A 14,962-nucleotide genomic window follows, 5' to 3' on the forward strand; every position below is an offset into this window, starting at 1 on the left:
GCAGGCGAGTTGTGAAATGTCATTATAGACCCATACAATGTGAGAACTTGAAAAAATAAAAGTGGACCCGGAAGGCTCATACACCTCATTTTCAAGAGGAAAAAATTGAGTTTTAGAAAGGAAAGGTCAGTGCTTATGATGTCACAGGTAGACCTGGCTTCCCGGGCTGTCGTCCTCACAAGTGAGCAAATCTTGCACTGGCTGCCTCAGTTGGGCTGACTGGGGAACAGAGTCCCTACAGAGTATCCCCATGTAAAAGAGTTTATCTCAAGAATCCATGTGGATGGAGTCTGACAGCAGAAGGCTCAGGGATGAGGCCATCTCTCTTTGCTTTTCATTCCTTCTCCCTCCCTGCCTCCTTCTCCCTCTTCGATCCTCTGCTTCTCCACTATTGGCACATTCCTTATTCCTCAACCCCTTCCAGTAGTTGGCCTCTTATCTAATTATTAGTAATTAGCCACAATCATGGTCTTCTTGGCGTATCGTGACCACAGTCCATCCTCATGGCAGTTTTGTTATGTTTCTTCACCCAAATTGATAAGAGAAGGACGTTTAATCACATTGCTTCTCTTTTTGTCATCGGCCAAAGGTTCTTCACCAGCCAGTTCATGGACCTTTGGTCAGGTGTCCAGCCTTGCTTCCGTGGGTCACATTTTGATGTGGGGTTACATAACTGGTCCAAAATATGGATCTTTTGGCAACAAACAATGAGGGCAGGATTGTTCCCTTTAAAGAGACGTGACTTGGCCAAACATTGTCAACTTTGGGTAAGTGTGTTTAGTGCTGAAAAGTATGAGATGGTAGAGAATGTGATGGAGGAAAAATTGAGCTATGTATCAGGTCTAATGTTTCGGTTTTATCTTGATGTTTTTGCTTCAAGTGTACTAGAACCATGGAACGCTCTCATTGTCTCCTATTGTCACCCTACTTTCTGTTTATTCAATGCCATGTTCCCAGATGCCAAGCTGTTATTCTGTTTGAATCATAAAAGTGTTGTCTCTATTTTGAATGCAACAGAGTTTGCTCCAAAGATGGCTTTTTGTGGCACTTTTTACCACTGTCCTTAACCTACAGGGTAGATGAATCTATGTAGATGGTAAAGAGACTGGAGTTTTAGCTTTGCTTTGCACATCAGAAAAGTTGAATTATATTTCTGCCAGCCATTGGAAGCATTGCCAGCATCTTAGGGAAGGAGATTGCTTTTGTTTTTAAATCTCTGTCTCTTCCACATGGTTTTACAGAGTCTCAAAGAACATAGTGTATTTGATGTTATTAGGCAGATAGAAAAGTAATATTATCCAGTAGACTATAAACTCCTTGAGATTGAGGATCATGCCTTCTTTAGCCTTCATGCTGCTTAGCACAAACTGTTTCCTAGAACAGCATGAGAAGAGCCATTCTCACAAACCGACAGTGAGGGAGTTACCCTATGAATATTGCTATCAGCAGAGTTAGGCAAAGGAGAGTCCATTATCCAGTAATTAGGTTATCAGTAATGTTTTCATGCAGGAGAGTACATTCAATAAGGTAGATGGATTTCAGAAAGGTGGGCCCTTTAGCTAAATCAGTGGGAAGGAGAGTGCACAGCCATGAATTAAAGCATTCTTCCCCCAGCATTTGGGGTCTCTTCAATAAGGTGACATTTCTATTGGATAAAATAGGTCATATTTTCTGTAATTCTCACTAGTGTATGCTACCCGCCAACTCAACATTATCAGAATCAGTGTGATAAGGGGACTGATATTATTAATATAGCATGGGGGATGATATTAAGAAGCACTGCTACTGTCTCCATTTTATTTTTATCCAGATCTTTCTTACCTATTATTTGGTTCACCTGTTAGTATCTTCAAGAGACACCTACACACACACACACACACACACACACACACACACGCACGCACACACCCTTCTAAGTGTTCATTGTGTTAGAAATCTACTTACACCAGTGGTTCTCAAAGTGTGATCCTCAGACCTGCATTGTTGGCATCCCTTCAACACTTGTGAGAAATGTAAATTCTTGGGCCTGCCCGAAGATGCACAGAATCAAAAGTTCTGGGGGTTGGATCCCAGTCATCTGCATTTTCACAAGCTCTCTGGGTGGTTCTGTAACAGACTAAAGTGTGAGAACCACTGAGCTTGAATTATGTTCTTTGCGGTTCATTCCTAGCACCATCATGTGTGAAGCACGGGAGCCTCATCGAACTGAAACTCCAGCACCTGATTCTACTTTGAATCAAAATACTTTTCAAACTCATATACTCACTCTGACTATGTCAGCCAAAGCATTTATTTTGCGACTGTGGTCAAAGCAATAGTCGAGTAGCCAGCCAATGTTTATTGAATACTTGAGATGTGAGCAGTACTTGACGTGAATGAACTCATTTAATCCTTGTAACAACAGCATGAGGAGCTGGGGCCCAGAGACCTTAGATTGATTCATGTCACCAAATTGACAGGTGGCAGAAGGTTTCTAACCCCTACAGTCTGACTCCAGAGGCTTTGCCATTACTCTTTTTGTGTTAGAGGTGCTTGGTTGGGGGGAGTGTAACAAAAATGATCATGAAAAAATTTATTAATTATATTCTCAGCTTAATTAACAATAGAAAGATGATCAGTGATTGAAACTTAGTTTTGTTGTTTATAGACAATACAGTTTTTTTTATATCCCTTGTATCATCAACCATTTTCTTTTTTTTCTTCATTAATGTTAGAAATAAGGGAACAATGAACTTTTCTGACCATAATAGAATATAAAAATGAAGTAATATCTACAGTGTATTAATACGTAAGTCCACTGAAAAGAAGATGGTAATTGTGTGTAAAAGAATGTACTGTTTTGTTTCTAGTCTTCTAGGGTTTCCTAAGGTGAGATAATTTTGTTTTGTTTTGTTTTGTTTTGTTTTGTTTTGTTTTGTTTTTCCTAAACTATCAGGGAAAATTTTTTTTTTCCTAATGAATCACAAAAGGGAGCCCAAGTTTGGGGCCTATTGCGAGTCCCTTGGTGTTACACATGGGGTCTCCTCAAGTTCTCTGAGCTTTGGAAAACGTGATTTAAATGTAGATTTAGGGGTGCCTGGGTGGCTTAGTCGGTTAAGCATCCAATTCTTGACATCGGCTCAGGTCACAATCTCATAGTTGTAAGATCAAGTGCCACTCGGGGCTCCACGTGGAGCATGCTTGGGATTCTGTCTCTCTGCACCTCCCCTACTTGCACTTTCTCCCTCATGCACTCTCTCTCTCTCAAAATAAGTACATATTAAAAAAATTGAAAAAATCATAGGTTTAGTACATTTAACATCAAGTTTCTCTCTGATGATTTGTTTCTTTCTCATGCATGTTTCTGAGCAATCATGTAAAATCTTGGCTCTTTAAATCCTCCTTCTGTGATGTGTCACTGTGATTGCTTAGCCACCTCAAAGATTCTGGACATTATTGAGGTTGAGGTCAGGCTCATGCATGGTTTGAGTGTGTGATACTGGGCATTGGCTCTAATTCTAGGAAGTAAACTCCCTAGGACAGACAGTGGTTCTTAATTAACTAGATCATTTGCCTTGATCCTATGTTTCTCCTAACAGCCTGAACATGAACTCTCTTTTTTAAGAATGTTGATTTGATCCTCAGGTTCCTGATGTTTTTTTCATAGCAGAGGACTTGGCCATTTATCCTGGTCCCCTACCTCAAAATTGGAAATGAATACTTAACAACTAACTTGTTATTATGCTAAGTAGAATGCATTTATTTCCTGTCCCCATTTTGTAGCCACCAATGTAATAATCAATTCAGATGAGGATCATCTGTGGATGCTAAAACCTTTAGGTGAAAGGTTCTTGATGAGCAGTATAATAGCAGAGTTTTCAAGTGCCACCTCACAGATAATTTATTGATTTAAAAGGGAAGAGAGCAACTTTTACAATGAAGAAATCTGTCGGACACTACCTTAATGAAGTCATCAAACTTGGCATCACTAAACCGAGCCAAATTGACATCCTGAGCTTACTTGTGTGATGCAGTGGGGTGGACACAGCATCATACACAATGATCACAGACAACGCAAGGTTGTTGAATTTTTTATAAGACACCTTGCCTGAATGCTTAAAGTCAGTTTCATGAAAGACAAAAATAGGCCGGGGGGCGGGGTGGGGAAGAGACCAAAAGACGTGCCATCTCAATGTGTGATCTTTGATTGGATTTTGGATGGAAAATAACAACAATAAATAAAAGGATGTTACTGAGATTGATGATGAAAAGTGAACAAGTGTGCACATTAGATAATTGTACACCTGTCTTAAACCTCCCGGGTGTGATCACGGTACAAGGACTTCTTAGGAGATAAAAGCGTAAGCTCAAGTATATAGAGGGGAAGTTTCTGCAACTTCTTTCGAATGGTGTAACTACAATAACAAATGAAACAAATAAATGTATTTGTTATGAGAGAGAGAGTGAGAGCAAGTAAGTATGGCAAAATATGGGCTATTGATGAATCTGGGGGAAAGATGTGTGGTTGGAGTTAATTTTACTACCTGTTCAACTTTCCTGTGAGCTTAACTTTCTTTAAATAATGTATTTGGAGGGGCGCCTGGGTGGCGCAGTCGGTTAAGCGTCCGACTTCAGCCAGGTCACGATCTCGCGGTCCGTGAGTTCGAGCCCCGCGTCAGGCTCTGGGCTGATGGCTCGGAGCCTGGAGCCTGTTTCCGATTCTGTGTCTCCCTCTCTCTCTGCCCCTCCCCCGTTCATGCTCTGTCTCTCTCTGTCCCCCAAAAAATAAATAAACGTTGAAAAAAAAAATTAAAAAAAAAAATAATGTATTTGGATATAAAGAAGGAATAAATAAATACAAGTGAATACTCTTTCCTAGCTCAATACTATCACTTCTGGTCTATCACCTATAATTAGTGGATTACCAGGATGTGGGCGAAAACATTACCCATCTAAAATCAGATTCATGGAAATAGCCTTTCATGCTTTACATTTTGGTTCTGGGCCCTGTTTTAAAGTCGTTTCTTATATATTTACAATGCAGAAGTCATCAGTCTATAATTCTGCTAGTGACACTAAGAATTATGATTTTCCAAGTTATAATAAGCCCCAGTTGTGTTTGGTGAGTTTTTGTCACATAGATTCTTAATGAGTGGATGACAGTAAGAGTCGTATAGAAACTAATGTCTTGTGGAAGGCTTACTCATGGGGGTTTTAAAGCTGTTAGTGAAAAGACCCAGTCACTGATCACCATTTGTATCCAGCCTCTCACTGTGTCTTCCCACCTCTACACACCATTACTTGCTACAGTGACCACCAGAAGCTTCTCTGTCACCATTCTACTTCTTAGGATGAGTATGGGGGAGTTTATAACCCCATAGGCAACCCTAGACCAGTGGAAAACTGGAGCCTGAGGATGAACATTCTTGTCTTTCATCCCTAAGGTGGGGAGGTCTGAAGCATGATTCACAGCGTTCCTCACAGCCCTCCCAGGAGAAGGGAGCCCTAGTGCCCACAGCACTGGCCACCTCAGTACAGCACCTTTGGATTGGCCTTCCTCCTCCCTCACTTAAGTCTTCCAGTCCTTAAGTCCTCTTTCCTGGGAGTCATTTCCCAAAATAAGTGACCTGTACACGAGCTTCTGTCTCAGGCTTTGTTTTTTTGGCAGAACCTGGACTGAGACACTGGAATCTCTCTAGTTATGGTTGAAGAGCGTGAGAGTTGTTGTTATTACAATGGACGCTTTACAGGAGGTCATGTGGTATCTAGAAAAAGCATTGAGCAAAGGATCAGGGGAATCTTCCTCTTTGTTATTTGGCCTCGAGCAGGCGGTTTAACCATCAAGTGATGGGTGTGGCTGCAGTGATACGAAGTGAGGAAGACAAGTTGCTAAGTGTGGGCCATTCTGTGAACTGGTTATAAGACTGTCACCTCTGGCATCTACTATAAAGTGTTGGGAGTAGTAAGATAGTTCCCAAATCTAAAGGTTCTGTACAGGAGAGGACTAAGAGAAGTGCAAGTGTAGGGCATGGGCAGGACTTCCATTATTTGAATTGAGGCATAAGATAGAGACTCAGCAGTGAGAAAGGGATCTGTTCTAATCTGTAATAGGGATTGAAATATGGGAGCAGAGCTCTTATCGGAAGGTCAGGTAGTGCAGCAAGGGGCCAGGGATCTTAGTGCAAAATCCCATGGCATTAGGCTGGAACTTGTTGAATTGCATCAACCTAATATGAGAAACTACAAATGGGGAGTAGTCCCAGCTTGGAGGGAAGAGAGGACAAGGAGGCTGGATGCCAACTGAAGTCTTACATGTACAGGCTGGTTAAGCACTATAATTACTTGTTTCATTGTATAGCTCAGGATAATTCTGTGACTTTTGAGTCTCTGTGGTTAGACATCCCAGTACTTAGAGCAAGGGCAGTTGATGTGCTTTCTGCTACAGTAAAGTACAGATGTTGAAGACCTGATTAAATTCTGTCTCTTTACTGATACCCCAAGGGGACACTTAATGAATGATGCTCCCTTTAACAGGAAGAATAATTAACAATAGGTGTATTATTCATATTAATTCAGTTACTGGTTACTATAATTAATGCTATTTAAGAAAATGATCATAATTATAGCACTTTACGATTTACAAAGTATTTTCCCATCCATTTTCTTATCTGAATCTTGTAACATCTCTCTGGCTTAGGTAAGGCAGGTGAGGGTGAGGAGACTATGGCCCATAGAAGAATTTAACCAATTCCCCACCCTTACACATATATTACTCTGTCTATGACTATAGGGAGATAATGGAAATATGCATAAGGGAATCGGATTCACATAGTTCTCAATTGCCTTCCCAAACAATAATGTTCCATCTTTCCTTGTTGTACCAGGACCCACTCCCCAGAATGTTCACATGAATTTTATTTTATTTATTTTTATTTTTGTTTTAAGTAGGCTTCACGCCCAGCATGGAGCCCAGTGCGGGGCTTGAACTCATGACCCTGAGATCAAGACCTGAGCTGAGATTAAGAATCAGACGCTTAACTGACTAAGCCACCCAGATGCCCCTTCACATGAATTTTAAACATTAAAGGGACTTTATTCTTTATAATGCCACCATATTTCATAGCGGGATAAAGTTGAGATCACCTTTGATAGAGGGATTAGCATTCTGGAAACATATCTTTCTAGGACAGAGGGCGACTAGCCTTATAGGACTTGGTCAAACTGGAAATTCAGACTCTGGAAAAACATAACCCACCTGCTATGACACTGTTTTCTATTTTTGGCTTTGGCAAGAGAGCCGAGGGCAGTCTCGGTTTTCTTAAGGGCAAGCTGCAAATATGGGTCATACAGCATGGAATATACAGGCATATACATGGGTGCACACTCATGCACCCTGGGACTCTGATTCCCTTTCTAGAACATATTACATATTCGATATACAAGAGCATCCACTGAGCCTATTGTACCTCTGGCTGCTTTTACCCCAAAGGTTCTGATATGAAGAAGGTTGCTGGCTGGACCTGTGGCAGAGTCAGTCGTTATTCATTTATTTACTCAAAGAATTTATTGAGCACGTCCATGGATCGGGCCCTAGCAAGACTGTGGGGAAACAGCAAGGAGCTAAATGGACAAAATTCTGTCCTCAGGAAGCTCACGTTCTCTTGGGCCAACTGATGACAGACAGCCAAATAAAAGATAATATTAAAAGAGAATATTAAGATATTAAAAGATGATTGATATTATGAGAAAAACAAGGTGAGAGGTTAGAGTACCGTACAAGGGTCATGCAAATACATTCAGAACCAGAAAATGATGAGGAAGCTGCTTTAGATAGTGTGATGAATGATACCCTTATTCAGAGAGGGCTCACAAGTAAGAATACCACTACTTCTGGGACAGACGACAATCTGTTTTGGCTCCATGGGGCTGGGCCGTGACGTCATAGACGTTGATGTTATCTGTGTGCCTGGGACAGATCAAGTCCAGAGGGATCAACTTACATGGGCTAAATTCACAAGTGATGGACAGACACACCAGAGCCTATTAGGTCTGTTTTATGTAGAGACTTAAATTTAAGTTCTGGGACTCAGGAAAGCTGGTCTGGTGAGCAGGCTACTAGAGGAAAAAAAACTAGTGATATTAACAGACAATGCTATTATGCTATCGTTACCTGATTTAGCACATCACTAATAAGATAAGTTTACTTAGAGAATTGTAAGATTGAATGCTGGCGTGTCAGTGTACCCTATTTTTTGTTGTCGCTGAAGATATTCTGGTTTCTTGGCTAATACATTTCTTTCTTTTCTTTTAATTTTTTTTAAGTTTATTTATTTTTGAGAGAGAGAGAGAGAGAGAGAGAGACAGAGACAGAGTGCTCTCAGGGGAAGGACAGAGAGAGAGAGAGAGAGAGAGAGAGAGAGAGGAGAAAGAGACACAGAATCTGAAGCAAGCTCCATGCTCTGAGCTCTCAGCACAGAGCCCGACACAGGGTCTGACCCACAAGCGATGAGATCATGACCTGAGCCAAAGTCAGACAGTTAACTGACTGAGCCACCCAAGCATCCTGGCTGATGCTTTTTCTAAACTCTTTAGCAGCCTATCCTGATATTTAACTGCTTCAGAGAAGTTCAGTAGAGTTGATGAGATGACACTAATTTCCCATTATTTCATTTTGGTTGGGTCTTGTTGCATACTTCGGTTTCTTGATGGAGTTGAAAGAGACACTCCCAAAACAATCCACAATCACTAGTAACTTTGTCACCTTAAAAGAATAGTTTTATAAGTTTATTTCTTTTGAGAGAGAGAGAGAGACAGGCAGAAAGAGAGAGGGAGAGAGAGAATCCCAAGCAGGCTCCGCGCTGTCAGCACAGAGCCTGACTTGGGGCTCAAACTCACAAACTGTGAGATTAGGACCTGAGCTGAAATCCAAGAGTTGGATAGTCAACCGACTGAGCCACCAAGGTGCCCCTAAAATAGTACTTTAAGAGATGCCTGGGTGGCTCAGTCGGTTGAGTGTCCAAGTTCGGCTTAGGTCATGATCTCACAGTTCGTGAGTTCCAGCCCCACGAACCATGAGATCATAATCTGATCCGAGGTCAAGAGTCAGGTGCTTAACCGACTGAGCCACCCAGGTTCCCCCAAAATAAAATTGTCCCAATTTATAGACGACATGATTCACTACATAGAAAATTACAAGGATTCTTAAAAACAACAAAACAAAACAAAACACAACAAATGAACCTCTTAAAACTAATAGGTGAGTTCATTAAGTTTGCAGGATATAAAAATAAACATACATGGGGCGCCTGGGTGGCTCAGTCAGTTAAGCCTCCGACTTAGCTCAGGTCATGATCTCATGGTTCCTGAGTTTGAACCCTGTGTCGGGCTCTGTACTGACAGCTCAGAGCCTGGAGCCTGCTTCAGATTCTGTGTCTTCCTCTTCCTTTGCCCTTCCCCCACTCACTCTCTCACACTCTTTATCGCTCTCAAAATAAATAAATAAACATTAAAAAAAGACTAACTCACTCTGCTTCCAAATCCTATGACCATCTTACTTTCCGTTACCTTGCCTTAAGCTCAAGCCAAACCGTTTGCTTGCTTTCCTCCAGTCTGCTCACGATTCCTGGGAATGCCCTTGTGACAGTGTCTTGCCCTGTAATGGCCCCCTGTTCTTCTGAGCCCAGGTGGATGTCAGAACTTGTGACATCATGGGACATTTCCACGTGAAATCCATAGATGTCCAGCTTTGTAATCAGTAACCACTGCCACATGTGTTCTCTGCAGCCCTTGGCCAGAACCCTGAGCATACCCCTTCTAGCGCACTTTGGAGGTGAAGTGCTTGGAATGCATTGTCTCTCTCAGACACACCTAGTACCTGCACTTGGCCCATCAATTCCCCTTCCTGGGCTGTCTGTCTCCGCCCTTGCCCCTTCCTGTTCCCACTCAAATGTCATAATTCTGTGTGATGGTTTCTGAACACAGAGAACTTGTAATAGCTCCACAGTTGGATCTGCTCCTTCAGCACAGGGATGGAGACATTTATTTCCTTTTGCTTGTATACTCATCAAAAAAGAAAGCCTCTAATGTGTGTGATTTTAGGAAAATCACTTCATATCTTTCAGTTTTCTTATTTGTCAAAAGAGGGTAATTCTACTCCAGGTTTTGCAAAAGCTAAAGAAACAAAAACAAAAACAGAAACAAAACTGAGGTGCTAAAAAGCTTGGGCAAAGTCACACTGTAACTTGAGAGATTTGCACATAGACTGATATCACTAGAAACTGGAGATTTTTTATTATTACTATTACTATTATTATTTTTGTAACATGCCTATGATGCTTCTAGCAGGGAAATCCTGGAGGCAAGACCCTTGAGGAGAGACGTTCTAGCCTGGATGCCGAGATAGACTCACTGACTAGCATCTTGGCCGACCTTGAGTGCAGCTCGCCCTACAAGCCTCGGCCTCCACAGGTAAGATCCTTCTGTAAATATGGCCACATTGCTGGCCACAGAGAGTCCACAGTTGCCCAAGAGAACATTCTGCGTCTTATTGCCTTTCCGTTCTTTTTTGATCTTCTCAGGGTCAGCGGTCTATGTTGTCTTTTTATTGAATAAATATCAACGTATGTTAGTTGACAGAAAGCTTTTAAATTGAATTTGCTAGTATTTTTTAAAAGAATACAAGATGTTTGAAATGTTGTGAAAATTAAATTTCTTCTTATTTTATTGCACTGTTCTTTTTCTGACTTTCCCTGTGTGAACTCTTTTGTTGTATGTCTGTATGGTCTTCACAAATAGGATTTAGCATGGCTCTGTTAAAGTTAAGGTGAGGGCTATATCTTCTGTAAAGAAACCTCTTATGTTGGATGTTAAAGTGGCTTTCGTTTTCTGGTTGTTTTTGTAAGTAATGCTATGAGGGACATGTTCATGTATATTTTCTTTTTAAAAATATTTTTCAACGTTTCCCAAAGTTTATTTATTATTTATTTTTGAGAGAGAGAGAGAGAGTAAGTGAGGCGGGAGGGGCAGGGGTGGGGTAGAGAATCCCAAGCAGGCTCCATGCTGTCAGCACAGAGGCCAACATAGGGCTCGATTCCATGAACCATGAGATCATGACTTGAGCTGAAATCGAGTCAGACGCTTAACCAACTGAGCCACCCAGGCGCCTCTCATCTATGTTTTCCTGGGATCTCTTTCTCTGTCTCAGATTTCCTCGGGTTGGGATTTCTTCACTGAGGAGTATAATCACTTTCTTAACTTTTCTTTCCAAAGATTCGGAATAGCTTTCACTATTATACTCCTCAGTCTCACCAGAATTAGTGGTAGCAATTAGAATCTGTTTTTTGATTCTAATGGAGCCTTGATATGAGCTCTTCTGTGCATTTCTTTGCTTACTTTAGAGCGTGGCTATTTCTCTGCTCCATAGTTTATTATCTACATTTCAGAAGCTGAGCTTCCACTGCTGTTGGCCGGCTCCCCTCCTTCAGGTCTTAGGAAGGCAACGGTAAATCTATTCTAGGGCTTCTGAGTCCTCACAAGACAGCCAGCAGAACTCTAGGTGCAAACATGGGATTGGCACCGTCGTCGCTGTTGTTTGACTGGAGTGATGTTTGTTTGACTAAGTGACAGCGCATACGGCACTCTGAGTCTCACTCTGGCTCTTGAACAGCAGCTCCTGAATTCATGATGGTTTCTTTCATGAACGAAAACCCTGTCCTGCCTCTCCGCTGTCACCCATTTCCACACGTAAGGTGGCAGTACTTTCCTCTTTACCTCTTTACATAGTCCCATTACCTTTTCTGAACACATAATGGGTTCATCAGCCGTGTGGGGGCACCAGGCAAAAGACACCAGAGCTTAGTGGTTCCTCACCTGTCTTGGCTCTTGGCTCTTGGCTCCAGTAACAATGCATTTCATTTCTGGAAAAATGCCCTGAACTGCAGGTATGTAGCAGGCGCTGTGGTCTTTTGGGGGGACCTTTTGGGAGAAGGAAAGTCGGTGGTTGATAGGGTGAAAAAGAGAGCCAAGCCACCATCTTCCAAGAGCCCATGATTTCAGAAGTTAAACTATGGCAAATATGGTAGAAGCACGTGAAAGTAGTACTTTCTGAGTACTCAGAACTCTGAGAAGGTTTATCCGAAGACTTGCATGTTCAGCTACCGGAATCGGTGGCATTGGATTGTTGGGGTGCAGAGGGGAGAACAGCATGAGCTGTAAAGCAGGAAGGTCCAGGGTGTATTCAGAGAATGGCAAGCAGCAGACGAGGCCAATGAAGGCTTGGAGTGGGCTCTAGGACCAGATGGTTCCCTACTGCGAGTCTGTGGACACATGTGAATGCCAGATTGACATTTTGGCCTGATTTTTATAGACAATGGAAAATAGGTGAAGGTTCTTAAGCAGGGGAAAGCTAAAATTCATTTTGGATAACAACAACAAACCCAACAACAACATCGGGAAGGATGCAGGAGGATGAACCCAAGTCTGAGAATTATTCTTCAACATGCCTTGCTGACTTCATAAGCAAGCTTATGGCCATTGTTTGGTGCTAAACATTTTTCCAGTTCTACCCAGCAAATACCTCAAGCCAAGTTTCTCAGGACAGTGAAACCACTGACTTTTCATCTGGACTCATCTGTCTTCTGCTCAAATACTATTTTGACCCACCCTTTTTGTAATAGGACTTTTGCTTAATCTTTTTTTTTTATCTCCTAAATTATTATACACTAATACACACTGGAGAGGTTCTGCCCAGAGTTTTTTGCTTAATATAGCATTCATTCTTTAAGGCTATGTCTGTGCCTGCCTCCCATAAATCACTGCATTTTAATGGATTATTCAGCAGCTCCGTTTCTGTTTGAGCCATCTTACTGTGCACACAAACTCGTAATCACTGATATTTGGACAGTACTTTACTGATTGTAAAGCACTTTTGCATTTTCTCACTTGAGTAAGGTACAGATATCTCAACTGCTAGATACAGATAGTGTGCTAACTTTGTAGATGAGGCAACTACGATGTGGCAGGTAAGTGACCTTCTCAGGGCACATGAGTACAGGGTGGGCACAGCTGGGCCTTGGCTTTTTTGTGTGTTTGGTTCTAAGTTCTCGAATAAGACAGAGGATGCCAGGATTTTTGTTTGTTTATGTTTTGTTTTTGTTTTTTTTTTTACCAGTGACAAACTATACAGTCATATGAGTAACGGTTTCCCTTAAATATGACTTTCTCCTAAAAAGTAAACCATTTAGAGGGTTAAAAAATGTTAATAATGGTAACCCTTAAATAGAGTAAGTTAAGAATTAGGAGAAAGATCTACTTTCATCGTGCCTAAAATTAAAGAGCGATCCTTTCTAACCTTTGTTTTATTATTCTAATTTAGGAAATCAAGAGTTAATTGGGAGATACATCCCATTTTTCTGAATTATCTTCACTCTGGTGGAACTGAATTAGATGTGTTAGTATTTATTGGTTAACATAATTATATGCTGTGAGAACAATAATCACACACTTAAAATATTAAAAATTATGTGTCAAGAGAAGATGATATCTGCAGGAGACTGTGTTGTGTTGTAATTAAAAGGTACTTGGAAAGTCCTAGAAATGCACTGTTAATGCCCAACTTTGATGTTTCCATTTTTGATCCAAAGCAAATTGCAAAATCTGTTGAGTCACGCGAACACTTAAAGTAGGCTAGTAGGTCTATGATTTCTCATTATTTAAGTAGGTATTGTATGCTTTCCCAAGCCCACCTCTGAATCACCTTTGTAAAGGCTGCTTTGAGTCATGGATCTGAGGGAAAATGATGATATATGTGGAATATTTGCCGAGCGAGAGGTCCAAAAGAGCTCTATTCATGTAACTTAAAAAAAATGTCTGCGCTCTTAAAAATAGATTTTATGGAGCATTTTCCTCCTTTTTCCAAGCAAACGTTTCCTGCTCTCAGATTTCCCAACTTTAGTTTTGTGTGCTGATTTATCTATTTTTTATTTTGGGAAATGTTGCTTAATTTTACATATTCATTCATTCACCTAACATTTATTGAGATCCCACTGTGGCTTAGACATTGGAAATACAAAGATCGGTATCAACAGGTCCTTGCTCTGGAATAATTCCTAGTCTTAGAGAAAAGACAAGCGCATAAACAATTCTAAAGGACACAAAAGGAAGACTTCCCTGTTGTGCTACTTGCAGTCACCATGTGACTTACCAGATGTTGAAATTGTTGGAAAATCAAAATTAGGAATATCAGCATTATACTTTATGCCTTTCTACAGAAGTGTCCAGGAGGACCTCACAGAGCAGGGAGCAGGTGTACTTACTTGGTTGCATATATCATGGGAAGCGCGTGGGATTCAAGGTACCAGAAAAACAGGAATGAGGAAGCCAGGGAATGTTGAAAGCGAATGCCTTGCTTGAAGAATGAGTTAGGGACATTGTGACATATAGGGTATGTGGAATGCAAAGGGCAATGGTGGATGAAGGAATCACATGTACTTAATACCTAGGGAGCCCTCTTGATGCCCAAGGACTCATAGTAAGAGGAGGAATCAGCGGGGGGGTGGGGGGGTGGGATGGGGGGGTGGGGGGTGTTATGGGTAGCAACTCCTACAGCTTCTTGCTGCATTGGAATTGGGGGTAATTTTAAAAACAAATTTCATAATGTAAAAGTATATACATCTGTGACACTTCACAGAGGTATATGCAATTATACTACCTCCGTGTTTGAAACTAAAATTTCTGATCATTTCTATATGTGTGTGTTAGTTTTGGACGAACAGGTGTGAGAAGGTCAGAGGTAGTTAATGCATAAACCACAGACCCAATATGATCATAGAGTATCAGAGCTTAAGTGAGCTTTCGAGGTCATGTTGCCAAACACTTGCTTTGCAGAAGGCAAGTTTTTCCCCAGACAGGGAAAGAACATTGCTCAGTGAGGCTCAGTTAGAGGCAAGATGAATGATTGTCTTTTTCCTGAACCATGTCAGAATGG

The 14,962-nt window shown here is 41.3% G+C and overlaps 1 protein-coding gene across 9 annotated transcripts in view; it reads left to right on the plus strand.

Annotated features, from left to right (window-relative positions):
• The window catches only part of LPP (LIM domain containing preferred translocation partner in lipoma), a 679,749-nt gene that overhangs the window by 323,864 nt on the left and 340,923 nt on the right, over positions 1-14,962 (plus strand). For 8 of the 9 annotated variants that reach the window (XM_086674971.1, XM_086674973.1, XM_086674968.1 and 5 more), the window contains one exon: positions 10,321-10,446. In XM_086674971.1, coding sequence (XP_086531097.1) covers positions 10,321-10,446 — 126 coding nt within the window. The remainder of the gene's footprint in view (positions 1-10,320; positions 10,447-14,962) is intronic. The other variant, XM_025913804.2, reaches the window with a different exon arrangement.

The sequence above is a fragment of the Puma concolor genome, chromosome C2 (assembly GCF_028749965.1).
Source record: "Puma concolor isolate L17-30 chromosome C2, mPumCon1.1.hap2, whole genome shotgun sequence".
Classification (NCBI taxonomy): domain Eukaryota; kingdom Metazoa; phylum Chordata; class Mammalia; order Carnivora; family Felidae; genus Puma; species Puma concolor.